This window comes from Vidua chalybeata, chromosome 27, assembly GCF_026979565.1.
Source record: "Vidua chalybeata isolate OUT-0048 chromosome 27, bVidCha1 merged haplotype, whole genome shotgun sequence".
Lineage (NCBI taxonomy): Eukaryota > Metazoa > Chordata > Aves > Passeriformes > Viduidae > Vidua > Vidua chalybeata.
Genome location: NC_071556.1, coordinates 3,134,925 through 3,161,040, shown reverse-complemented (window position 1 = coordinate 3,161,040; position 26,116 = coordinate 3,134,925). Strand labels below are relative to the sequence as shown.

General features: G+C 60.9%; 2 protein-coding genes across 2 annotated transcripts; one reads left to right on the top strand and one right to left on the bottom strand.

Moving 5' to 3' along the window:
* The first annotated feature begins 86 nt into the window (after window positions 1-86).
* On the top strand, window positions 87-14,107 carry POLRMT (RNA polymerase mitochondrial). Its single transcript, XM_053965914.1, has 21 exons — window positions 87-152; window positions 712-807; window positions 1,097-1,725; window positions 2,281-2,411; window positions 3,436-3,622; window positions 4,044-4,193; window positions 4,309-4,476; window positions 4,806-4,976; window positions 5,395-5,634; window positions 5,871-6,650; window positions 6,940-7,062; window positions 8,705-8,827; window positions 9,720-9,899; window positions 10,003-10,089; window positions 10,359-10,472; window positions 11,047-11,096; window positions 11,363-11,461; window positions 11,789-11,861; window positions 12,327-12,409; window positions 12,771-12,850; window positions 13,409-14,107. The coding sequence occupies exons 1-21, from the start codon at window positions 95-97 to the stop codon at window positions 13,456-13,458; spliced, it is 3,672 nt and encodes a 1,223-aa protein (XP_053821889.1). The 5' UTR covers window positions 87-94; the 3' UTR covers window positions 13,459-14,107.
* Window positions 14,108-15,516: 1,409 nt separating this feature from the next.
* Window positions 15,517-25,756, bottom strand: HCN2 (hyperpolarization activated cyclic nucleotide gated potassium and sodium channel 2). The gene is made up of 8 exons (XM_053966214.1): window positions 25,293-25,756; window positions 19,569-19,992; window positions 18,740-18,901; window positions 17,891-18,109; window positions 17,577-17,723; window positions 17,039-17,279; window positions 16,698-16,862; window positions 15,517-16,564 (listed from the first exon to the last, which is right to left on the bottom strand). Exons 1-8 carry the CDS (start codon window positions 25,739-25,741, stop codon window positions 15,612-15,614), a joined length of 2,760 nt encoding a protein of 919 aa, XP_053822189.1. The 5' UTR covers window positions 25,742-25,756; the 3' UTR covers window positions 15,517-15,611.
* Between the last annotated feature and the right edge of the window lie 360 nt (window positions 25,757-26,116).

Below are 26,116 nucleotides of genomic sequence, written 5' to 3'. Positions count from 1 at the left end.
AGCTGTAGTCCGTTGCAGCCGGACTCGCGCTCCCGGCGCGCCCCGCGCTGGCGCGGCGGGATGGCGCATGCGCGGCGGCGCGCGTGGCCCGGGGATGTCGCTGCTGAGGCTGCGGGCGGTGCTGAGGGGCCCGGGCGGACTGAGGGGGCCCGGTGAGCGGGAACGGGCACGGCGGGGACACGGAGGCACCGGGGGGCATAGAGGGACCGGCAGGGACACGAGGAGACCGGGACACGGCCCGAGTGTGCGGACGGAGTTGGGCCGGACGTCCCACGGTCCTGAGCGTTCTCTGGGATACACCTGGAAGATGGAAGGGTCTTTTTGCGTCGTGAGCACCCCAGGGGGTAGAGTCGGGGCTGTGGAAGTGCTGGGATGTTGTTGCTCTCCAAAGGACTGATTGGGGGGCTCTGGGTCCTGTCCCAGCTGTGGGATAGCGCCCGCCTGCTCTGGGGGCCTTGGGGTGCTGCCACCCCATTGACAGCGCTGGGGTTTGTGGTGTCCCTGGGGTCATGTTCCTTCTGAGCCTCTGGTTACAGGGGCTGAGGGGTGTCCCTGTCCCTCCTGCCCTCCTGTGCTGCTGCTGAGAAACATCCCTTGCTCACTGTGTCCACGCTGTGTCCAGCTGGGGCCATGGGGCAGAGTGGGGGACAGGGAGTGCTTGAGGGTGTGAACTCCCTCTGACCCCCACACCTTTGTGTTCTTCCTCGGCAGGGATTCCGTGGAGAATCTTCAGGAGCTACTCCTCTGCCAGCACCAAGGAGAAGGCGAACAGAAATGGCACCTGTGAGAGGACAGAGCTGCTGGAAGGTGAGTGCTGGGAGAGCTGCAGTGAGCAGACAGCAGTCAGACCAGCCTGGGCTGTTGCTTTTCCCCTGGCAGTGACACTGCTGGGCTCCTGGGATGCTGGGGTGGGCTCCAGCTTGCAGGTAGATCTCAGAGAGACAGAGGTTGGTATCTCTGTTTTGGAGCGGGGCTGGCCAAGGAGGGATGAAGTTCTTGTGTGAACCCTTTTTTCTGAGCGTGATCCTGGTACTTCCAGAGTGAGGACAGGACAGAGCCTTTTGCTGTGCCTCATCACCTCTCTGTTTCCCACTAGTGCTGAAAGCTCGAGCGAAGCAGCTCCAAGGCACTAACGTCCCAGAGGTGACAGTCAGCAAAGTGGAACTGGCTGCACTGGACAATGACAAGTACCAGGAGGCTGTGGTCCCTGGCCCCAAGGAGAAGCAGCCCGTTCCCAGGGCACAGGGTGATGGCCTGGCCCGGTCCAACACCTGGGCCAAAAAGTTGCAGAAGGAGATGTACAGCCAGCAGCTGAAGATGAAGCAGGAATTGCCCAGTGCTGCCTCCCTGGCTCTGGAGGACCAGGCCAAGGTAGAGGTCAAGACAGAGACCAGACCCACAGCAAAAACCATGAAGAGCCCAAAGATCCCAAAGACAAAAGCAGCCACTGCCTGGAACCAGAGCTCTGGCAGCCCTCACAGCAAGCCCAGGGTGGTGGGACTGAAAGAAGCTGCAGAGCTGAAGAGGCCTCAGAGGATGCCAAAGGACAAGAGTAACCAACAGCAGCTGCAGCAGACCATCCAGTCCAACCTGGAGTGCTTCCTGTTCCTGCAGCAGGCGGAGGAGGCCGAGCGGTACCTCCTGCTGTGCCACAGCTCTCCGGCGAAGAGGAAGGTGCTGGACACTGGTGCCTTCAACGTCGTGATGCGCATCTGGGCCAGGAAGGTACCGAGCTGTGGGTGCTCCGGGTGGCAGAGGGGCTGGCTCGTGAGGAGCAGCCTCCAGCTGGTTTTACCCGTGCTTGTCACTTCAGCAAGTGTTCAAGCAGTGCTTCTGGCAAGGGGGACTGAGCTGGCATGAGGCCACAGATCTGCATGAGGTGGCTTGGAGAGGAAGAAAGGAGTGGGGAAAGGGTAGGGTAGACGTGACTAAATCTGAACCAGGAGTAGAGGGGCGTGGAGCTGTGATTCAGGGGCTGCTGGTGTCAGTGAACACAGCCTCCTTCCCTTCTCAGTGTCCACAGCCTCCTTCCCTTCTCAGTGTCCACAGCCTCCTTCCCTTCTCAGTGTCCACAGCCTCCTTCCCTTCTCAGTGTCCACAGCCTCCTTCCCTTCTCAGTGTCCACAGCCTCCTTCCCTTCTCAGTGAACACAGCCTCCTTCCCTTCTCAGTGAACACAGCCTCCTTCCCTTCTCAGTGAACACAGCCTCCTTCCCTTCTCAGTGAACACAGCCTCCTTCCCTTCTCAGTGAACACAGCCTCCCTCCTTTCTCACCTGCAGGGCTGCTTGAATCGCCTGGACCGATTGTTTTCCATCCTGGAGGCTGCCGGCCTCCGGCCCAACCTGGACTCCTACGCGGTGGCCCTGGAGTGCATGGGCCGGAACCAGTCACCTCCCAAAGCCATCTTGAGGTAACACCTGCCTCAGGTGCTGCTGAGCCTTAGGGGCAGCAGCTCCACATGCTGTGCTTGGAGAACTGGGAGGTGCAACGGGTTGGGGTCAGGAAGAGCTGCCCCTTCTGCGTGCCCACCTGGATGCTCTGAGCCACTTCTCATGGCCAGATTTCGGTGTGGGTGGAGCATCCTCTCTGCCACCCGAGCTGCTGGGGAGTTTGTCTGAGGTTGTGCAGGGAGAGGAGATGTGGAAGGTTAGAACAGGCACCTTTCCCCCCAGAGCTGGGCTGGGAGAGGCCCTCTCCAGTCAGGGACTCCTTGGTTCCACACCCGTCCCAGGCATCTCGCTCCTTCTGGCCCCTCTATTGCTGCCTGGTGGGAATGGCTTGGATCCTCTGTTTTTATGGCACTTCTGTGGAGTTTGCCTGTTTTGGTAGGCTCAGTCACATAGCTGGCTCCTGCAGGGCTCTCCAGAGGGGCTTGGTCAGGAGATTCAGGTAGATTTCATGGAGCCTAAAGGATAGGAAAGTGCCAGTGCTAAAGTGAGCAGCTGAAAGAGCCCTGGAAGATCCCACAGGCTGGGCCTAGGGGCAGTGCCTGGGGCTGGAGGCACAGCCAGCTCCTCTCCAGAGGATGCAGAAAGCTTATGATGCACTAGTGCTGAACCTCTGGGATGTATCACTGGTCTCTCTGTCCCTTGGCTGCTGACACATTCTAGATGCCTTCAGGGGAATGTCTCCAGTCAGGTGTCTCTGAGGGGGCAGGCAGTGACTGCTGGATGGGGAGGAGCTGTGTCAGTGCAGCACAGGCTGTGGGGCTGCCTGTGGGCAGCTCGGTCCCGCAGTGGCCGGAGCTCGGCCTCCCTGCCCAGGAAGCTCTGCAGCGGTGCAGGCTGAGGGATGGACACCCGATCCTGTAACCTGAGGCGGGTGGTGACCTTGTGGGACGGGCTGTGCTGAGGCAGCTCCTGCCCCGGCAGCTTCTGAACAACGTGCTCAGGCCCTTGGGGAAGATCGAGCCTGTCCTGTCTGCCCCTCCTCAGATACCTGCAGAAGCTGAACAGCAGTGGCTTCCATGTGGATGAGCTCTTCCAAAAGTGCCTGTTTGAGGAAGATGAGAAGGAGATGGTGCTGTGGGCCATCAGGACTGTCCAGCCCAACTACCAGCTGCCTCCTCCACCCAGCCCCAAGATCTGCAAGTCTTCTCTGCTCCAGGACTTCTATTCCAGAGTAAGCCACAGCCCTCAGGGAGGTGTTGAAGCTGGCCACAGGTGTTCTTAGGTACAGCCCAGGGGAGGGCTAGCAAGAAAAAACCTTTTAACCTGATCTCTGCCCAATAGCCCACACAAATCATCAAATGAATGACATTACTAACAGCCTTACAGGGGAGCAGCAAAGCAGAGGGCTTGTAGGGGGCTGGAGATGGCCTCCATGTGTGGCAGAGGGTGCTTGGGGAGGTGCTTGGCCATAACACAGGAGCAGAGCAGCCTCTGGGGTTTGTGTGAACGAGACCTCTGGATCCAGAGGTCCCAGCGAGGTGCTTTCAGCCCACAGTTGTACCACAATTGTTCCTCTTGCAGGGAAGCTGGGAGAATGAGCATGGCTTCTCTTCCTCCCACTTTTGGCACTGACTGCCTCTGTCCCATTGCAGGAGACGATGGCGTCGTACCCCAAGCTGGATTTCTCCGTGAAGGAGTTGCAGGAGCGCTTCCAGCAGCAGCTGGAGATGGAGCTGAAGAACACCGTAACCATCGAGTCGGTGGAGGCAGCCAAGCCCCTGACCCCACAGGCTATCAAAGCGGTAAACTCAGGGCTCTGGGGCAGCCCTCGGGACCTGTGGGTGAGAGCTGAGGGTCCACAAGCCAAAGAGGGGGCAGCCCATGCTGACCAGCTCTCTTCCTTCCTTTTCCATGCAGCGTGAGCTGCTGGGCACCCTCCGCTCCCAGTGGCACGACGCCATCCTCCAGGCCCTGCAGAATTCCAAGCGCAGCATGGCCAGGCCCAAGAGGCTGTCCAAGTACAGCGTCCTCTACCCCTACCTGTGTCTGCTGCCAGATGAGGCGTATGTGGACATCATGCTGCAGGTAGGAGCCTGCCCTACCCTCCCAGGAGTGGGGCGGGACTATCAGCCATGGGGCTGTCACAGAGCACTAATGTCCCACTTGAGCCAAATGGGAATTTCCTGAGAGGTTTACCAGGTTATTAGCTGCAGGCTGTCTGCTCCCTCTGCAAAGCAGCCAGAGAAATCCATGCTCTGTCCTGGTTGTTTTTGCTTCCTCACCATCTGTTCAGTATCATGGAAATCAGCATCTTTCTGTGCTCCCTGCACAGCAGCTTTAACTCCCGCTCTGTCTCTCTGCTGTGTCTCTCTGTTCCTCCTTCCTAAGACCGTCTTTGTCTTCCTCTTTCCCAGGTCCTCAATGATCTGTCTCCACAAGGTGAGTCCCTGGCAGTCCTGGCCAGGGAGCTGGGCTCCAAAGTCTACGACAGGTACATCATCCAGAGGAAGCTGCGCAGCGGCCAGCTGGAGAAGGTGCAGAAGATCTATGAGAACTACATCCAGCTGCTGGCAAAGGACAGCCAGGTAAGGATCCCTTGGAGCCAGGAGTCCCATGCAGGAAATCTCTGAGCTTTGCAGTGCAGGAGAGGACAAGAGGGGAGAAAGGGGCCAAGGCCACTGCCCTGGGCACCTCAAGGGCCAGGGGATCAGGTTGTTCTCAGAGCTGAGTGCTCATAAAGGCAGGCAGGTCTGCAGTCTGGGCAGGAGGGGCAGGATGCTGTGGGGACAGGGTGTCAGCACTGGGGTGTGGCACGAGGAAGGACTTTGCAGTGCCACCGTTCCCGTTCTCACTGCTGGGCTCAGCCCAGCCTCAAACACCCCTGTCAGGGAGGACCTTTGGGGACACAAAGATAGGAGAATCCTCAGAGCCACACCTCAGATAGATTGACCCCATCCAGCAAAGCCCCTCCAGCTGACTCCATTTTCTCCTTCCACCTCCCAGCCTAAACAGTACATGCCACGGGAATACTGGGAGAAGCTGGTGGCAGATGCAGGCTTTGGGCCTTCCCTGAACTTGAAGACTTGCAGCTGGCCGTGTGTGCTCCTCATGCGCCTGGGCATGCACATGCTGGAGCTCCTGGTGAAGGCTGTTAAGGTGCCCAGGAACATCCTTAATCATCGCCTGGAGTCCAAGCCTATCCCTGTCCTCTACCACGTCTACTCCTTCTACAGTAACTGGCAGGTGAGCCTCATCCCGGGGGCTCTAGGGCTGTGCAGGATACCCCTTCCTCAAAACCTCAGACCCTTGCAAGGCCCTTCTCTGTCCTTGCTGCCATTCCTGCTCAGGGATGCTTTGAGGAGCCCTTGATTCTGTGTGGGTTCTCTCCTTACTTGGCACAATCCTTGTGGAATGGCTGACTGACCACAGGCTCTTCCACACTCCAGCCCTAATCCTCTGCTGCTGATCCTCCTCTCCAGGTCGGGTTGATAAGGCCCCATCCCATCTTCTCCCAGCTTGTGTCAAAAGCTGCAGAGACCATGCTGACTTTCAACTCCTCTGCCATGCCCATGCTGTGCCCCCCGGTGCCCTGGACCTCCCCCAGTTTCGGTGCCTTTGTCCTCAATGACACCAAGCTGATGCGTTTCATGGATGAGACCACCCAGCACCAGCTGCTCCTGGAGCAGTCTCCCCTCGTGAACCTCCACCCCGTGCTGGATGCCCTCAACCAGCTGGGCAACTGCGCCTGGAAGATCAACCAGCCAGTGCTGGATATCATCATCTCCATCTTCAATGACAAAGGGGATGAGAAGCTGGACATCCCACCCCCCCTCTCTGAGGCTCCCAAGCCTCCCACTCCTCCCAGCAATTCCTCCACCTGGAGCAAGTCCTTCAAGCACGAGGTGTTCCTGTGCAAGAAGAAGACTGCAGAGATGCACAGCCTGCGCATGGACGCGCTCTACAAGCTCTCCATCGCCAACTACGTCAGGGACAAGGTGTTCTGGTTCCCTCACAACATGGACTTCCGGGGCAGGACTTACCCGTGCCCGCCCTATTTCAACCACCTGGGGAATGATGTCACCCGGGCCATCCTGCTCTTTGCAGAGGGGAGGCCACTGGGGCCCAGGGGACTTGACTGGCTGAAGATCCACCTCATCAACCTGACAGGGCTGAAGAAGAAGAATGCCTTGCAGGAGCGGCTGGAGTATGCCAATGAAATCATGGAGGACATCCTGGACTCGGCTGACCACCCGCTCACGGTATGTGGGAGCTTCTGGGAAGTGAAATAAAATGGAAATCAGAATCGATTTTGAAACAAAAACATTTTGAAAGGTAGACTTTTGAGAGGTAAAAAGGGAGAACGCAATGCAGAGATTCCTAAATAACCTGTTTCTCTTTGAAGACATGATGTAAAACTAGGGAAGTGGAGGCATGGTGGGAGGAGGTGCTGTGCCCAGCGTATCCCAGGTGCTCAGGGGCTCCTACCTGTTATTTGAGGGGCACAGGAGCACTGCCTGCTCCAACCAGCCTGGGCTTTCTCATTCCCAGGGCAGGAAGTGGTGGATGGACACTGATGAGCCCTGGCAAACCTTGGCATGCTGTATGGAAATCGCCAAAGCCTCAAGGTCCCCAGATCCAGCAGCCTACATCTCTCACTTCCCAGTTCACCAGGTAGGAGGCCGGCAGGTCCTCACAGCCGGTGTGAGGCTCAGCAGGGCAGGAAAGGAGCATCCAGGTCTCCAGCTCTGCAATCCCTGCTCCACGTGGCTGGGTTTTCTTAGGAATGGAAATGCAGTGTTGGGCATTTTGGCATGGGAACTGTGGTGATTTGCTGCTGCCTGCAGCCATCCATGAGCTGGTACAACCGAGGGCTGCCTCGCTTCCCTTGGCTTGAGCAGAGCCCAGCCGGGAGATCGCTGGCAGCTGTCGCAGGGTGAGGGCCAGGCCAGTGTCACCATCTGCAGCCACAGGATCAGGACTGGAATTCGGCCCAGCAGGGCAACACCTGGCTGGCTGGAGTACTCGGAGCAGTGCTTTGGAGGCCTTTGCTCCACTCCTGCTCTGAAGCTGAAGCCAAGCAGCTCTCCAAGAGCCAATATGTCAGGTCTGGATCTCTGAGGAAGGGCATGGGGAGGTTGTCCCCCACCTTCAGTGGCCTGTCCCCATGTGCCCTGTCCCTGCTCAGGTGCTGCTCAGCTCCCTGAAGGTACCTGTCCTCCCTGCACAGGGACAAGGCTGATAGTGGCCATTGGTAAGGAGTGGCTGCTCCTTTCTCTTAGGAGGAGATCAAGTGGCCATGACTGAGTGGGGAGGGCAGCAGTTTTTCTGCCAATAGTGATAGCCTGGAATATGAATGAGGCAGTCAGGTCTGATATTTTGATGACAGCAAAAGGTCAAGAGAGCAGCTGGGGGTGTGTGGAGGGTGCAGCTAATGAAATATCAGCAAGGACTTCTTCTGGAGGGTACCAGAGTCTTGTTCAGCCTGAGTCATCAGTGCTCAATTAACGGAGCCGTCAGGTCCTGGCGCTGCCTTTCCGCACTGCAGGGAGTGGGGAGAGAGCGCAGGAGAAAGGGGGCCCTGCTTGAGGAGCCTGTCAGTCCTGGAGTAGCTGTGGCTCCCTGGGGCCAGGGAGAGCCTGAGCACAGGGGGCCAGGACCAGCAGCACATCTGTGAGAAACATCACTGCCAGTGCGGTGTGGGGAGAACCAAGATCTTCATGCACCATCATTCAGGTCCTGTCTGTCTCACCCAAGCTGCTCTTGGTTCCAGGAGGGCTGCAAGGGCAGCTGCTGTGGCAGACGCTCACTGTGCCTCTGATGCAGCTTTGGAAAATCTGGGTGGGAGCTGGTTTCTGTCAGAGGGATGTTTTCATCTGCTGGCAGTGCAGCTGTCTGGAGTTGCAGAGCCAGCTGGGGCTTCCTGAGGGATCTCTGGCTTGGCCTGCCATTTCCTGCCTCTGATCCCACTGCTGAGGTTGTTTTGACTGCTGGTTCTTGGGGCTGCTTTTAGCATCCCAGATGTATTCGGTGTTTTCCCAATTTTCTGGTTTTCAGTGTTTCCACAGAGCTCTGATGTCTTTGGAAGCCCGCAGAAGTGGTGATGTGAGGTTTCTGATTTTAAACCTCACACGTCACAGTAGTTAGGGATGGACCCAGGCAGGAAACCTGGCCAGAAGGCAAATGGTCACTGCTCTGAAGAAAGGGTGGAAATAATGACCACCTGAGCCCAGGGTACCTGTGCATGGGGAGGGGGCAGATGAGCAGGGCTCTGTCCACACACTAACTCCTTGTTTCCCTCGTGCTCTTCCTGCAGGATGGCTCCTGCAATGGGCTGCAGCACTATGCAGCACTTGGCCGGGATCTCAGCGGCGCTGCCTCCGTCAACCTGGTGCCCTGTGGGCTCCCTCAGGATGTCTACAGTGCAGTGGCCCAGCAGGTGAGGCACTGTGGGGACACACGGGGTCCTTTTGGACCTGCCTCCTCCTCTTGATGTGCACAGGGTGACTCCCACTCCCAAGGAGAAGAGTGGGGATGAGTGTGCAGAGGGCTGGGGAGGCATGAGCTGGGCAGAGACAGGGACTGTCTGTCCCCGAGTGGGATGTGACTGGAAATCTATCCTCATGGAGGTGGCTGTGAGAAATCCCCTGGGATTTCTGCTGTCCTCACTTGTCCTAAATGAAGCCTGGGAGAACTAGGCTGGAGAGGTGGAAGAGAGCAGTATGTTTGTTCCTCATCCCTTGGTCACAGCTGGCTGGCCCATGGGTTACGAGCTTTTTCTTCCTTGAGCTGAGTTGGAGGGAGTGGGTAGAGATTCTTCCTTGGTCCTGCTACAAATTCTTTAGTTTCTTTGTCAAGATGTGATGTGAAATTTGCCACTGGGAGAGTGCTGAGAGGCTCATTCAGCTGGCATTGGACCCTGCATCTCCCATCTGGGTGTCAGCAGGTTTTCTCCAGGCAGCACCACAGCAGAGAGCAGGAAGAGTTCATGGAGGTGCAGGGCTTGCTCAGTTATCACTGGGAGGCAGAGACAGGAGAACCCAGGTTCTAAGCCACAGTCAAGCTGTGTCCTTGTCCCAGCTGGCACGACCCAGTTGCCAAGGGACAGTGCCAAAGCAGCAGGGAAGGCTCTGCAGGCACTGTTATCCATGCTGGATCCCTTCAGCAGGTGCCTTCTCTCATCCAGGGTGATAAAAATGGGCTGCAGGGATCCTGATGGGAGCTTGAGCCAGGCAGTGCACAGCTGCGAGGGTCCCACAGGCCACCAGCCACAGAGGGGGCTCGAGCCAGCGTGGCTCATGCCAGCCCTGACTCAGAGGCACTCTCCTCAGGTGGAGGAGTTTCGGAAGAAGGATGCTGAGCGGGGGTTGAAGGTTGCCCAGGTGCTGCAGGGCTTCATCAGCCGCAAGGTGGTGAAGCAGACGGTGATGACGGTGGTGTACGGGGTCACTCGCTACGGGGGCCGCCTGCAGATAGAGAAACGCCTCAAGGAGATCGATGAGTTCCCTGAGGTAGCATTCCTGTGTGTCCCCCCTCCCTGGATCCTGTCACTTTCCTCTGTGTCTTTGGCTGTCCCTTTGTATGACCCGTGGCTCTGCCTCTGCTCTGTGCCAGGAGTACATGTGGGAAGCATCTCATTATCTGGTGAAGCAGGTGTTCAACAGCATCAAGGAGATGTTCTCAGCAACTCGAGATATCCAGGTAAGGAGCCTGTTGCCCTTTACCTCCACTTTTTCTTCTTCCCTGGTCCATTCATACATAGACAAGGGGATGCTCCATGGGGAGAGATGGTTCTGCTGGCCCAGAGAGGATCCTCCTGCCCCAGCCCAGAGGTGTGGGATTGTACCAAACTCCCCAGTAAGCACTGGCCTGTCACAGTCTGCGGCAGGAGTGAGGTTGGCCTGTGCTGGGAGGGGATGGGGTCTCCCAGCTCCACACTAACTGCAGCTGCTTCCTCCCCTCCTCTGAAGAACTGGCTGACAGAGAGCGCCAAGCTCATCGCCCAGTCGGGCCGGACGGTGGAGTGGGTCACACCGCTGGGGCTCCCCATCGTGCAGCCCTACTATCGCTCCAGATCCACTGTGGTGAGTGTCCAGTGTCAGCTCTCATGGCCCACCCTCCCTGTGCTATGGTGGGAGCAGGGAAAAGGCAGCCGGGCTAGGGCCTGGCAGGTTGGCATCACTGGTGGGTGAGCCTGCAGAGCAGGTAGGATCCCTGAGTGCAGGCACATCCTCCAGCCTCATGGCTCCCTGCAGAGCCTGGAGTGTGTGGGTGAGCTGGTGAGGAAGCTCTGTGGCTCCATCCCACTCAGGCAGCTGGGGCACGGGCCGTTCCCCGCTCTGAGAGCCTCCTCAGGGCTCGTGTGACTCAGTCTCACTGCTGTCACCTCCCACGTGCTGCTGTGCTGACTCACAGCCCCCAGCCCGGCTCCAGCAGCCCTTCTCGGGCCAATTCACCCTGCGAGGGTGAAGGGGTTCAGATGCCTGCCAGAAGCCTCAGGAGGAGAGCTGGGCAAAGTGTCACTGGGCAGTGGCAGCTGCCATGGTTCTGGGACACCCTGGAAAGGCATAGGCCCCTCTCCAGAGGAGTGGGGCAGTGCCCAGCTCACCGTGCTGCCAGGCAGTGCAGGGTGACAGCTGGTACCCCCTCTCCCCACAGCTGAATTGTGGCATGCAGCGCTTGAGTGTGAAAACCTCCAACAGCAGCCAGTAAGTACAAAACCTGCACTGCACCCCTGCTGGCCACAGCCTGTGCTCTGGGGACAAAGCCTTCCTGTCAGGGAAGCTGTCAAGGAGTGCCAGAGCTCCTGTTATTTGCCCCTGAGCTGCAGAAAGCTGGACAGAGCAGCAGGGCCTTGGGGCCCTTCAGGGCAGCCCCCTCACCCCCAGGCTGGGGTGGCACTGTCTCTGTGCCAGTGCTGTCATCTTTGGCCTTGAAATGCCCCAGCTCCTCTGTGCTCCACTTTGTCCTGCAGGAAACCTGACACTGTGAAGCAGAAAAATGCCTTTCCCCCCAACTTCATCCACTCTCTGGACTCCACACACATGATGCTCACAGCACTGCACTGCCTCAGGTAGGGAGTGGGCAGCTGGGCTCTCACCTGGCTCTTCTGTGGCTCAGGACTCTCCTGGGAGAACGTTGCTGGGGCAAGGCACCACATGGGACTGAGGAGTCCCTGGTGGGTGGGCATTTGGGGTTCCTGGCAGAGAAGGAAAGGAGGGCAGCAGGACAGGGACAGGGAGATCCTGGGATTGGCCACCTCCTTCTGAAAAGCTGATGTGCAGGGAGTCCCCCTCTTGTGTGGTCCCTGCTCGTGTCCCAGCCAGAGGTTCTGTGTGGGGTGGGCCCATCACACAGAGGGGTCTCAGCACTGCTTCATGGCACCTCTGCCTCCTCGCAGGAAGGGCCTGACCTTCGTCTCAGTCCACGATTGCTACTGGACTCACGCGCTCACCGTGGATGTCATGAACCAGGTAAAAGTGTCCTCCTGGCTCCCTTGTGAGCAAGATCTTGCTGATCTGTGCTCTGGGCCCGTGCCAGGCCTCGCCTCCCCTGGGCTTTGCTCCATAGGCTGATTGATTCACCCGGGTGAGGTGAACCTGGGATGTTTGCTGGCAGTTACAGCTGATTTCTTGGTGCCCCTTCTCCTCCCACTCTGCAGGGAGTGCATGGGGAGAGTGTGGAAACAGGCACTAAACACAGCCCTGGCAGCCAGTGCCCCTGCCCTGCCCTGGGTCCTTCCCAAAGGCTTTTGTGCTAATGAGGGTCAACCTCTGCTTCATATCTCCCTGGGCTGATTCCCTTCACATCTCCCCTTGTCTGGCAGCCCCTCCTTCCCACTCCTGCTGCTTTCCCTGCCCCTCACCTCTGACGTGTCACTGGGGGAAGGAGGGAAAACACCTGCTAAGCTGCACCTCACAGTTGTCTCCCTGGGTCAGGTCTGTCGGCAGCAGTTTGTGGCTCTGCACAGCGAGAAGATTCTGCAGGATCTGTCTGAGTTCATGCTGGAGAAGTATTGCAGGTATTCCTGACCTGTTGGATTTTCCCCCCCACTTTCCAGAGGTCGTGTTCAGGTGCTCACAGGTTGTGTCACCTGCCTGGGGGTTGCTCTGGGGGGAAGCTGTCCTTCCTTCTTGCCTGACACCCAAATCACCATCAACAGCTGTGTAAAAACCCAGGGCTCTGCACCCTCTGGCTGCAGAACCAGAGGAGGGTTTGGCAGCCTTAAGGCTTGCCCTGGGCTGCAGGGGCTGGGCTCCTGCTCTCACTCTCCTGCATGGTCTGTTTTGGAAGAGCTGAATCCTGTTGTCAGGGGCTGCACTAGGGAGCAGAGGAGGATGTGCCTGGTTCCAGATAACCTGTGTTCATTTGCTTCCTTCTAGTTCATCCAGCTCCAGCACAGAGCCCATAGCCCATTGGCAGAAGAGACTGATGGAGCAGCTGTCGAATGTCCCCAGGACAGGTAGGAGCATGGGACAGGAACGTGCAGAGCTCAGGAGCATTTTGGAGACAAGGGGAATGAGATGGAGTGGCCCCCCAAACCACCAAAAGGCAAAAATCCAGAGCTGTCTCCTTGGATCAGGTTTCCTCTCCTATGCTGGACTGCAGAGCCATGGGGCAGAGCAGTCCAGCATGTCCACATTACCCTGTAGCATTCCTGTCCCTGCCATCCTCGCTGAGTCCCTGGGATTTCCCCCAGGCTGACCCAGCTCTTCCCATCCTGCTCTTGTTCTGCTCCCATCTGTTTCCAACCATGAGCATTTGCTCGGAGATGGGAGCAGGGACTCGGCATGGTAATTGCCAGGATCTAGATGATATACATGCAATGGGATTAAGGCAATTAGTTTAACTCCTTCTAATCCCTCAGCCCTGTGTCTGCCAGGCCATCTGGCTCTGCCTGACCTCTGTGTGGAGTGGCTCTATGGGCAGCACAGTTCAGGGGCAGGGATCCTGAAGCCACTTCCCTCTCCCCTGTCCATCCCCACCTTGCTCTCCTCTGACCTCTCCTTTGCTCCCTCAGGTGAATTCAACCTGAAGCAAGTGATGGATTCCACATATTTCTTCAGCTGAGCCTGGCAGCCCACAGGGCCCTAGGATACCTCTGGACCTCCAGCCATGGTGGGCACTGGCCTGCAATGCTCTTCTGTCCCACATCTCACGGGGAAGAAGGTGCAGCTTCCATCCCAGCGAGAGCCCTGCCTCACTCTGAGGTGCTGGGGCAAACTGACTCTGCTGGAGCAGCTGGTGGGGGACAGGGGCTCTGCACTGTTTGCTGTCACTGCTGTCCCAGCACAGGGAGAGGGCACCAAGCCCTGCTGAGGGCTGCAGCTCTGGGCTGGGGTCGAAGGGGTGGCAGGGTGGGTGCCCTTAGCCCTCACCCCAGTGCTGTGAGCACTGTCCTTTGCCTGGCTGTTGCCTGTCCTGAGGTGCTGTCCCCCTCTTTCCATCTCCACCAGCACGGCTCACACTTGGAGGGGCAGGCAACTGACCTGGCCACAGCAGGAGCCCCAGCCCTGCTCTTGGCCACAGGGCAGGTGCTGCTCTGTGCTCTGCTCCATCTCTGGGCAGTGTCCTCACTTTCCATAGTGCAGCCTCTGCTCTTCACTCTCTTTTCCAGGGATGAGTTTTGCTGCTGCTCACAGGGGCTCAGGCAGGGAAAACCACTAACTTGGGGGTCAACATGTATAATATTGTAAATAAAATGTTTTTTGAAATACAAGATGGGACCTGTGTCCTCTGAAATCTTTGCCTGACCCCTGTCTTTGCCAGGGGCACAGGGAGGTGGGATTGCTGCCTCCCAGTCTGGCCCTGTTCTGCTGACTGGTTGGCCACAGGGTGTCACATTCTGAAAATGCTTTTGTAGCAGAAACATGGAATTGTGCCAGTGCAGCTACAGTGAGAACTGGACTCACAGGGGCCAACTGCAGCTTTTCCAGCCAGGAGCCTCCCCTTCTCACTGAACTGTGGCTTCCCACACCTCCTCTCCACCAGGCTGGTGTTGGAGATGGTTGGCACCTTGCAACTGGAGCTGTGTTTGGCCCAGTTCTCAGCTGTGCCCTATAACCACAGGCTCACAATCAGCCTGCACCCAGCTTCTTCCTGGCTGCTGCTGGAGCGAGGGGAAAGCTGCTGGCAGAGGCTTTTCACCTTGTGGCTTTCCTGGCAAGGAATGCAGCTCTTCAAAGGACAAAGCTGCATCCCACAGCCTGAGCTGGGACTGTGCCCAGTGTTCCGGCTCCCGGGGCGGGCACGAGGCGCGGCAGGGAGGGACGGTGGCGAAGAAGCAGAGCCGGAGTCGTGCGTAGCTCTGTCAGCTGCTGACGTTTATTGCACAGGATGGGCTGGATGGGAAAGTGGACGCTTGGAGTGGGGCCCTGTCCCTCCGGCTGCTCGGCCGCAGGGTGCCGGGGCTGGCACAGGCCCCGCGCTCGCGGTACATTCAATGTGGAAGGCTCCAGAGTGCGAGGCAGCGAGGCACACGTGCACACACGCACACACACACACACACACCTGCACACACACCCACGCACGCACACACAACACACGCACAGGCACCTGGTACGCTCGGTAGGTGCCTGCCCCAGCCCCAGGGCTCGGGCTCCAGCGCCTGCCTCCGTCCTAGCGCTGCCTACGGGGACATGGGGCCGTGCTCACCCCCAGCCCCGGAGTGGGGGACAGTGTGTTTGTGGGTGCTTACAAGCCTCAGGGCGACCATCCCTCAGACCCTTCCCAACTTACCTCCAGTTCTGGACCATCACCCCTCGCCTTGGGTCTGTGAGAGGGGCGCAGGGACACGCGCGGCGCCGGGGCTGCGCCGACAGCCCCAGGGAGGTGTCCTGCGGGTCACACACAGGGATGTGTTCAGGTCATAGATATCATAAACAGAGTTGGTCATGGCGAGAATGCAGCTGTGGCTTCTATGGGCAGCCGGGGAGGCCAGGGGGCAGCGGGGCTTCGCCATGGGGAGCGGGCGACAGGGTCAGACTTTGGTCGGAGACGACACACCCGGGGGCTCGGCCCAGTGACCCCGCGGTGGGGAGAGGGCACAGCAGCCCCAGGCCCACCCTCGGCAGCTGCCCCGCTCTGCAGCGGGTGGCAGGAGGGACCGGGGAGCGGGGCTGGCGCCGTGGCCCTCACCCGGCGGCGCAGGGTGGCCACGAGGTGACGTGGGGCTCCCTGCCGCCGCCCCTCCGGCACGCGTGTCCCCGTGCCCGGCGCGGAGGTCACAAGTTGGAAGACAGCCTGGACTTGGCCGGGTCCGTGTCGGGCGTGCTGGACGCCGAATCCTTGCGGGCCGCCGCCGAGTCCTGCGGCAGGGCGGGCGGCGGTGTCAGCCCCGAGCCCGTGGGCGCCGGGTGGGCCGGGGCCCCCCGCGAGGGTGCCTGGGCCCGCAGCCCGGCCGGAGGGCCCGGGCCCGGCGAGGCGGCGGCCGGGCCCCCTCCGATGGAGGTGCTGGACTCGCGGGCGGAGGCCGGGGGGCTCTGGGTGCTGCCGGCCGCCAGCCCATGGGGCAGCGAGGGCTGCGAGGCCGAGAGGGGCCGCGAATCCTGGCTGAGGCTGCTGGTGTGCAGCGCCTGTGTGCTCTTGTGGGCGGCCAGGCGCTGGGGCGAGCCGGGCGCTGGCTGCTGGCTGAGGGACAGCTGGGAGCCCAGCGGCCCGGGGGCGCCTCCGTAGGCGAACGTCCGGCTGGCCAGCGGGCTTTGGGATGGCGGGCTGGCCGCGGCCGCGGCGAAGGCGCTGGTGGAGGCGGGCAGGGCCGTGGGCTGCGCCGGGTCCTGCGAGGGCGAGGGGTTGGCGTGGGGCACGGGGGGCTGCGGCTGCGGCGGGGGGCTCTGCTGCAGCAGGACGGGGGACACGGCGAAGGGGCTGGGCACGGCCTGGGCGTACTGCAAGCGGCGCATCATGCGGGGCGAGCCCAGCGCCATGGAGCCCACCAGCGGGCTGGCCATCTGCGGGCAGAAGCTCATGGCGACAGCTTGCTGGAGGGTGGCGATGGCAGAGGTGACCTGGGGCTGGACGGGGCTGTACATGGCCGTGTGCTGCTGCAGCTCCGCCTGCTGCACCATCTCCCGGTCGTACTTGACGATCTCCTGGATGATCTCGTTCTCCTGGTTGTTGAAGACACCTGAGTTGAGGTCGTGCTGCACTTTGTGGAGCAGGATCGAGTTCTTCTTCCCTGCAGGGGGAAGGCCGGGAGAGGAAGCACCGTGAGACCCGGTACTGGTGCTATGCTGGGTTCCCACGGGGAACCACAGCTGCCCCCTTTGCCAGGACACCCCCTCTCCCCCCCAGGTCCCTCTGTGTCCTACCGATGCGGTCGAGACGGTCGATGGCCACGGTCTCAAAGGCCCGTCTCATCATGGGGTACTCCTCCAGCACCTCATTGAAGTTGTCCACTGAGAGTGAGTAGAGGCGGCAGTAGGTATCTGCACGGACACTGGCCGTGCGCCGGCCGCGGGTCAGCAAGCAGATCTCTGGGGGAAGAACGACAGGGCCAAGGTCAGAACTCCGCCATCGAGGACAAAACAGGGCAGGCCAGGAGCAGGGTGTGAGAACCACCATGCAGTGGGTGCACTGGGACAGCAGAGGTGTCCCAGTGACTCTCACAGACCCCGCGAGGGGACCCAGGCTCAGTCCTGCCAGTGCTCACCCCCAAAGTAGGAGCCGTCGGAGAGTTTCATCTCCTTGTTGCCCTTGGTGAGGATGCTGACCACCCCGTGCTGGATGAAGTACATCTTCTTGCCGATGGTGCCCTCTCGGATGATGTAGTCGCCCGGCTGGAACACCTCAAACTTCAGCTTGGTGAGCATGGCCGTGACGAAGTTGGGGTCGGCGTTGGCAAACAGCGGCATCGAGGCCACCAGCTTGCGGCAGTTGAAGTTCACAATTTCCTGTGGGGAAGTGGGTGAGCCCAGGAAGCTGGGACATGCTCCCCCAGGGACATGCTCCCCCAGGGACATGCTCCCCCAGGGACATGCTCCCCACCCCAGACAGTCTCACGGACACCCTGGCATGCAGATTGTGCATGGACACACTCCCAGGCAGAGCTGCAAAGCTGCAGCAAGAGGTGTTTGACCCCAAGCATGCGCATGGCAGGAGCTGGTGGGACCCACAGCAAGAAGGAGGGGATCCCTTCCCTTGGCAAGGTGGGGTAATCCCCATCCTCCTCCCAACTCTCCAGCCCTCACCTCACGCAGGGGCTCGTTGAGCTCCCCCAGGATGCTGTCCTCATCAAACATCTTGCCCTGGTAGCGATGCTCGTAGTAGTCGTGGATCTTCTGGCGGAAGTCAGCGGGCAGCTTGTGGAAGGACATGTACTGCTCCACCTGCTTGTACTGTGGGGAGAGCTGGTGTCAGCTGGGACCCTCCACCCACATCCCCACTCCATGGGGCTGGTCCCACTGCATCACCCCGCTCCTGCTCCTGACTGGGAACCCTCACCCCACGTGGCTGCAGCTCCAGGAGGGGACAAAGCTGTGGGACCCATCCAGCGCAGTCCTACCTTCTCCTGGTACTGGCGCCGGGAGGAGTCCAGCGACTGGATGAGGGCGGTGGCGTGGCCGATGAACATGGCGTAGCAGGTGGCCCCCACGATCATGCTCAGCATGGTCAGCCAGATGTCCGTCATGCTCTCGGGCGCCTGCTTCCCGTAGCCGATGCAGAGCATGTGGCTCATGGACTTGAAGAGGGCGAAGGAGTACAGCTCACTCCAGGAGTCGTTCTGCAGTGACAGGGACAACAGCTCAGCCATGCACGTGTGTGTGAGTGACAGCATTGCTCGAGGGCCCAGCGCCCTGGCTCACGCCTGGCCACAGTCCCAGTTCTCTCCCAGCAATAGGAAGTTGTTGAAAAGCAAACTTTTCAAACTTTCCAAACTTCCCCGGTGAAGTAGGCAGGGAAGGAAACGGTTGAGAACAGGCAGGGGAGGAAGAGGAGGAAGCCAGGCAGAACAGAGCAGAGATGGAAATCTGATGAAACAGGATGAGACAGTCAGGGGGAAAGGGCCATTTGCAGGAGGCTGCAGGGCTGAGAGGGAGCAATTAGAAACAGGAGCCATTATTTATTAATAGCAGCTTTGTGGCTAATGAGCAGGAGAAGGCGGCAGGGGATGGGGCCAAGAGCCCCGTGTCAGCATATTCCTCCCACCCCGATCAATCCACTGCTCCAGGTCCTGTGAGACCTCACCAGGTCGACACCAGGGCCGGCTGCTCCGTGCACCGTGGGGCACCACAGCCCTGGCCCACAGGGGATGGCATCTCCTGGGGCTGGAGGATGGAGGACGGATGACGTGGGGATGGGTGGGAGCCCCGGGGAGCAGGCAGGAGCACGATGTGGGGCAGATGGAACTCACCACCATCCCGTTGATGGAGACCCAGCAGTTCTGGGGGAAATCCTGCAGCATGGGCACCAGGAATTGGAGGCAGCCATCCCAGTGGCAGAGCAGCAGCATCATCCCGATGAGGTTGATGATCCTCATCACCGCACTGGCCAGGTCGTAGGTCATGTGGAAGATCTGTGGGTGGGTGGCATGGCAGGAGGTGAGCGTGGGGACTGTCCCCCACTGCCCAGCCCTGCTCAGGGCACCGACCTGCATGGCCTCAGCTGGAAGAGGCTCCCTTGGCTGGCCTGGCTCCGGCCTCGAGGTGGCTGTGCTCCACCTGCCTATTTATAGCCGGCGGGTGCCGCCGCGCTGCCGCCCGGGAAGCGCTAATGGCAGCGAGCCTTGACAAGGATCAGGGAGACACAAATACTCTGGGCACTGAGGAGGGAGCAGGGCAGCTCCCAGGGCACGGGCCAGAGCCACACAGCAAAGCTGAGCATGTCCCCTCAAAGCAGGGTGGACCCTCAAAGCTGGGGGCCCCACAGGGCTGGGGGCCCCGCTGTCCTCCCCAGTGCTCCCCGAGCTCCTGGTGGGGTAGGGAGTCAGAGGGGAGAGAGGCTGGAGGAGCTGAGCTGAGCTCAGCAGGGTCCTACTGCTGGCAGAACAGGGGGTGGTGTGCCAGCCATGCTGGCACCCATGGTGGGTGTTATATCACAGCTCAGGGATGCCCCAAACCCTCCAGGGTGGGTCACAGCCCCACAGGTCCTCTGCACCCTGCCAGTTTGTCAGGGAACCACTCCGGCTCCCACTCTCTCCAGCCATCCAGCTGCTGCCAGAGGCTCCCAGAGCAGGTCCTCACCTCCTCCCACTGGTGGATGTAGCGGATGAGCCGGGAGAGGCGGAGCAGCCGCAGCAGGCTGAGGATCTTGGTGAATCGCACGATGCGGAGGGCGCGGGCCGTCTTATAGACCTCCGAGTCTATGCCCTTCTCCACAATGAGGAAAACGTAGTCCACAGGGATGGAGGAGACAAAGTCCACCACAAACCAGGTCTTGAGGTACTTCTTCTTGATCTTCTCAGGGTCCAGGATGATTTCTGTGTTGTCCTCAATGACAATCCCTGTCCGGAAGTTCAGCACCAGGTCCATCAGGAAGAAGGTGTCAGAGACCACATTGAACACGATCCAGGGGGCCGTGGTCTCCTCCTTGAAGAAGGTGATGCCCACGGGAATGATGATCAGGTTGCCAACCATGAAGAGCAGCATCGTGAAGTCCCAGTAAAATCTGGGGAGCGAGAAGATGTTGGAGGACGTCACCAGCACCCCAGAGTCCCCTCCATGCCAAGAGGACCCAGCCACCATGCCCTGCCCTAAGGGACCTGTGCCACTGGGCTACTGTCACTCTAATGCCACCTCAGCCACAGGAATCCCCTCCTCTCCCCAGAAACCACATCCTGCTCCCCACTCTCCAAACTGCCCCCAGGGTGATCTTGCAGCCAGAAGAGCCCCTGACTGGGGCAGAGGATGGGACTGAGGGCTTTTTCTGGTGTGATTTGGCCTGTGGCAGCAGGTCCTGGGGAAGGGGAGAATGATGGCACCAAGCACCAGAGGGGGACACCCTCCAGCTGAGCTGCCCGGGGGCATCCCGTGGGCTGGGGACCCCCAGACAACAAGGTCGCGGGTGCAGTCGGTATCGGAGAGCCCTGGGAGCAGCCCCCTCTTTCTGCGCTCCCAGACAGGGACCCAAGGACAGGGGACAGTCCCCAGGGACAGCCAGGGCCACCTCAGCCCGGCGCCTCCCTGGGCCAGGCCGGGTCGCGTTTTGGGGGGTGCCTGGGTGGGGTCTGCCCGTGGGCCCCGCAGCGCGGGGGCGGTGGAAGGAGCCGCCGCGGCTCCGGTGCAGCGGAGCACGTACGGCTGCAGCTGGCGGCGGCAGCGCCCGCAGCCCCGGCCAGACGCGCGGGCTGGGGGGGGGGTGGGCGGCCGCCTCCGCCCCTGGCCCTGCCTGGGCTGCGCTGCTCCTCCGCCCCCTCCTGCCTCACCCCATCCTTCTCCCCTTTCTCCCCGTCCCCCTCTCCCGGGCCACCGATGACCTTTCTGAGCATCTGCAAGGTCACAGCAGCTCTGTCACGGCAGGATGATGCGGAGGCCACCTCGGCCCTGCCTCGCCTGGCCGGGGGGCAGGAGTAGGGGGGATCCTCCTCGGTGCCACGTGCACGGCCACGCAGGACCCTCGCCCACGCATCCTGCTCAGCCCACCCTGGGAGCTGCGGGATGACGAGCGGGGGGTGCCACGGCCACGCTGTGCCCTGGGGGGTGAGGGGATGAGGGGACGAGGAGGAGACCCCCACGCACACAGGAAGGGGCGATGGGCCAGGTCCCCACCCCCACCACCCCCCCCCCCCCACTGCGCAGACTAGCGCAGGACCAGAAGGAGCTGAGCATCCCAGCTCCTGACCTTTCTCCAATGACACCTTCCTCATGTGAGACATTGCCGTGGCAACCGTGAGTGATGTCACTGCTGCAAAACGATGACTTCACACCAGGGCGGTCCCCAGGGTACCCTCGCCAGAGGAGCTGTGCCCCCCCCCCTGCACCCCTACGCCGAGCTCTGGCTGCTGGCACCAAAGAGTCCCAGCTGGACCCGTGGGATCCCACGTACGGCACGGCCTCCCAGGGATGCTGAAATCAGCAGAGCTGCTGTGGGGCTGGATCTGCCCCTAAACCCCCTGGCAGCTCCTGCTCAGACTGACCCTGCTGTGCTGCGTGGGTCCCACAGGGGCATTAGCCATGCAAAGCTGCGAAGAACAAAGATTAAATAACCACGCCAGCTGGGCAAAACTCCCCTCTGGCTCCAATCCCTCTGCAATCTGGCTGAGCCAGGGCAGAATTCGGCCTGCAGAGATAAACTGCTCCTGATCCCCCACTGCACACAACCAACCCTGTGCGATCGCCCCGGGGACCAGCGTGCCATGCCAATGCTTTCTTCCTTGGAAGGTTCATGTGCATAGAAAAAAGATCCAATCCAGGCTACTAAAAATATCTGAAAACAAATTAATCAGGATCCTCGACACCCCTCCCTCGCTTCTGACCCAATTGTACGAGAGTGATGATGACAGGAGATGCCCAAAGCCCCTGCGAGAGGCAGCTGCCACCTTCCTGCTCCATCACCCGCCCAAGGCCTGGCACAGGGGTGCTGCTCTGAGGGCCTGGGCAAGATAAGAGTAGGGTCCAAGCCCTAGAGGGGGGCATGTATGCCAGGGTGGTCCCTGCTTAACTCCACTGGCAGCACTCAGAGCTCCAGGGATTGCCAGGGATGATCCAACCTCTCCTGTCTGTGCTGATGCCGTGGGACAGACAGTTGGACAGAGCTCCTTTAGCCCCTGAGGCCTGAGCCCTTTGGCTCTGATGCAAACCAGGCTGCCTGGCGGGCAGGAGCAGCACGGGATCAGCGAACGATCTGTGTGGGATTGGTGCAGGATTGAGGCAGGATCGGCACTTTGCAAACTCGCACTAAATACTCATATTCTAAAAAAGAGATTGCTGTGAGAAGTGGCTTGTGGAGCCAATGGCACAAGTTTGCCCGAGCTGATGAGCAGTGGTGGCCAACGCACAGATCCCAGTACAGCCAGTCGTGATGAATGACTGGTGCCCTCTCTCCTGGAAAAGCCTTTTACCCTGGGGGGAAGGGGTATAAAGGCTTTGCAAACTGCTCAAGGACCCAAACCTTCACCATCCTCCAAGTCGGTCACAGCCTGTCCTCCCCTTGAGGTGGCTTTCAGCAGCTGACGCTGCAGAGGGAGGGGCCCAGCTCCCAAAACCCTCACCACAGGGAATGGGAACACCAGCACCAGAGCTGTCACACACACCGCCAGCAAGAGCAGCTGGTGAGCCTCATCCCTCTGCTCAGGAGCCCCTGTGGTGGCACCATCCAGGCAGAGGGAAAGCCCCTGGAAGCATTTAAACCTGGGTGAAGAAGGCTCCAGCCAAGCAACACCAGGATATGTCCTCTGGATGCATCTTTGCCCCTGATTCACACACAGGAACAGCTCTTGCAACAGAAAATCATCATCAGTGAGAACCTCCTGCTCAGCTCCAACCCCAGTCCCAGCCCAGCCTTGTGGAAAGCTGGAGTAACCCCTGAGCAGCCCCTTGGTGGTCACAGGGTGATGGGCACTGCCAGCACCTCCAGACCACCAGCTGCAGCTCCTGCAGCTCCCAAAACCCCAGGGCTGGTGCAGAAACCCCAGAAGAATCAATGAAGGAGTTGGCGCTGGCTTGGCTGTTCCTCCAGAGACCAGAAGTGGCAAAGTCGGTGACAATCATTGCCCAGCACCCAAAAGGAGGTGGCCCTGCTCCAGCACACACTTACAAGGTCTCTTTGATCAGATTTGTAGCTCAGGATCTTACCAGCCGCCCTGATTGCTTCCTCATCATTCAATATTTATGTAAATAGCAACTTTGGTTCCTGGAGCAAATCTGCCCTGAATTATGTGTGAACGATGGCAGCACCATGGCCATGAGGAGCCAGGATTGCTAAATGACACCGATTATGAAATGATTCACAGATGCAGATGGGGAATGATTTTCTCTTAAGATGGGAAATGGGTTTTGCAGGGCAAACACGACCAGGTCACACTCCATTATCATTACTGGATAAATTTTTTGATTACTTTAAGGCAGGACAGCACGGGAGGGATGCACTCATGTCCCCAAGGGGCACAGGCAGAGCGGGTTCCTCAGCCCAGCCTGGCGTGGGCTGATCCTGTTCCTGTGCACGGTTGTGGAGCTGGAGGATGCCATGGCTCTGCCTGCAGCTCCTCCCCGCTGGGCAGGGAACTCTCCTACGCCACTTCCAGCATCAAAACACAGGCAGCCACTCTGCCCCAATGGGTTTCAAGTCTCAATAGCAGTTCCAGGAGGATGAAGCCCGTGCAGGGCAGGACAGCCAGGGTGACTCCCCAAGGTCACTCCAGCACCCACCTGCCTGCTGCAAGCACCAGTCCAGGGAGTGATGCTGCTGCACTCTGGGGAATCCTCTGAGGCCTCAAGCCCACTGCAGGCTCACTGGAGGGAGATCCCTGTTCTTGGCAGCACTGTGGGCTCTGCCACCAGTGCCACGGCTCTGCCAGCTCAGAGAAGCAGGGCAGGCTCTGGAGGCAGGGCAGGTTCTGGGGGTCACCTCACTCCCAGCCTCCCCAACATCCCACAGCTGCCAAGGGTGAGGAGGAGCACAGGGAGTGAGGAAGGGCGAACTCCTTCCGTTGAGCAGCCCCCAGGATCCACCTGGCACTGCCACCTCTGCTCTGTCACGGCAGGGAGAGTGGAGGTCCCTCTGCCAGGGGACTGGCAGTGGCCTGGCAGTGTGACCACTTCTCACCCCAAATCTGCAGCAGAACCCAGTGCCCAGCCAGGGAGACGAGGAGGGGGCTCCACTGGGTTCCCATGGCAGGTTCCCCGGGTGGAAGGGCTCAAACCCCTGTGCAGGAAGTTGGGCCTGAGGGGTGGCCACAGGCCTCCAGCTGCTCCTCTGGAGGATGCCAGAGCAGCCCAGGAGCAGCACACGAGGGTGAAAGCAGGAGGTGAAGGTGCTGTCCTTGTCCTGAGCCCATGGCCAGCTCCACCTGCCTCAAGGAACCCCAGCCCACAGGACCCCATCAGTGTCAGCAGTGAACAGAACCTGAGATCTGCCTCGGGGGGGGGGATCCCCCACTCAGGCACCCAGCAAACCCTCCCTCGAGCCACCCCAAACCTCTCACCAGCACAGCAGCACAACGACTTGGGGCTGAGCCCCCCAGCCCCCCCAGCCCCTGGTCAAAGGCTCCTCCAGCCCCTTTGAGGTCTCTGGACCAGGGTCCTCCCAGTGCTGGCTCAGCAGCAATGCCAGCAGGGTCTCGGCCTCCCCATCCCTGCAGGATGCCATGCTGCCTGCCCAGACAGCGCAGCCATCCCTCCCGGTAGCTTTCACACGACTCGGGAAGGAAGCATTTGCCACTCTGGAGCTCGCCAGGGCTCAGGGATGGGAAGGAGATGGAGCTGCAGAGCCTTTCTCCTCCGGGGTTTGTCATTGCTTGCCTGGCAGACACACAGGCTGGATTTTGGGGACTCGAGTCCTCTCAGGAGCCAGAAGAATCCCCCTCAAACCGGCTGAACCCCAGGGACAGAATCAGGCCTCCTTGGGGGAGGGGGGAGCCTTCACAACGCTCTGCCAGGCAGCGGCAAAGCACGTCCCCCTGCCCAGCCAGCCCCAGCCCTGCCCAGGGAGGGGGGCACCGAACCCCAGGGAGCTCCGGGGACAGAGCCAAGGCCCGGTGGGGCTCCGGAGGGTCGAGCCGGGCCGAACCTGCCGAGGCCCCGGGAAGGACAAGGGGACGAGGGGATGCCCTTGCTCAGGCACCGCGAGGGCTTCCGGCATCCCCGGAGCAGCGGCGCCTGCTGCGCTGGGGAGGGGGATGCCCGGCTCGTCCCCTCCCGCGCCCGGCGGCGGCTCAAGGTGCCCTCGGCCCGGCCGCACCGGCAGCCCCGCTCCCCGGCCCGGCCCCGCGGGATGCGGGATGCGGCCGAACCCCGCGGGTACCCCCGCACCTGAAGTCGCTGTAGGGGTGGATGATCCAGGCCCCCGCCGACTTGACGCGCTCCTGCTCCCGCTCCACCGCCTTCTGCGAGCCGAACATCCGCAGCGAGAACTTGTTGACGCCGGGCTGGAGCATCGCCCCGAACTGCCGCTGCATGAAGCTGGCCTGGCTCCCGCGGACCTCCTCGGCCGCATCCTCGCTCGCCCCCTCCTCGGCCGCCTTGGCCCCGCCGGGGGATGCGCCGCCGCCGCCGCAGGAGAAGGAGACCTTGGGCTCTCGGGGCGGCTCCGGGCCGGGGCTGCGCGGCGGTTCCCCGCGACGGCACTCGCCGTTCGGGGACCCCTTCCCGCCGCGGCTCCGCGCCCGCCCCGTCGCCGCCGCCCCGCCGCGCTTGGCCCCATCGGCCGCCTCCTCCTCGGCCGCTGCCTCCCCGCCCGCCGCGCCGCGGCCCGCCCGCATCCTGCCGCCGCTGCCGCCGCCGAGGCCACCGGCGGCCGAGTGGCGCCCGCCGCCGCGGCGGGGGCGGGCCGGGGCGGGCCGGGGGCGGGCGGCGGGGCTGGGCTGGGGGCCGGGCGGCTCCGCAGCTCCCCCCGCCGGCACAGCCCTCGCCGGTGGGACCGGCTACCGGGACCGGCCACCGCGACGGGCCATCCACCTTCCGCCCCGACGGCCCTGGACTCCGGCAGCGCAGTCCTCGGTGTGGTGCGGTGCGGGGCCGGCCGCTCTCGCCGCGGGGCTCCGCTGCCGCCAGCCCATCCGCCCCGCCGCGGAGGGAGCACTGCTTACCATGGGCCAGGGACGGACCCCAAAGCCGCTCCAGGTACGGGAGCTCTG

Bases quoted from the DNA above. Each gene is read 5' to 3' on its own strand.
- POLRMT (XM_053965914.1), top strand. From the start codon at position 95: ATGTCGCTGCTGAGGCTGCGGGCGGTGCTGAGGGGCCCGGGCGGACTG. The intron at 8,828-9,719 runs GTGAGGCACTGT...CACTCTCCTCAG, and splicing joins ACAGTGCAGTGGCCCAGCAG to GTGGAGGAGTTTCGGAAGAA. The intron at 11,862-12,326 runs GTAAAAGTGTCC...TCCCTGGGTCAG, and splicing joins CCGTGGATGTCATGAACCAG to GTCTGTCGGCAGCAGTTTGT.
- HCN2 (XM_053966214.1), bottom strand. From the start codon at position 25,741: ATGCGGGCGGGCCGCGGCGCGGCGGGCGGGGAGGCAGCGGCCGAGGAG. The intron at 18,110-18,739 runs GTGAGTTCCATC...CTGTCACTGCAG, and splicing joins TCTCCATCAACGGGATGGTG to AACGACTCCTGGAGTGAGCT. The intron at 16,863-17,038 runs GTGAGCACTGGC...TTCTTCCCCCAG, and splicing joins CGACGGCTCCTACTTTGGGG to AGATCTGCTTGCTGACCCGC.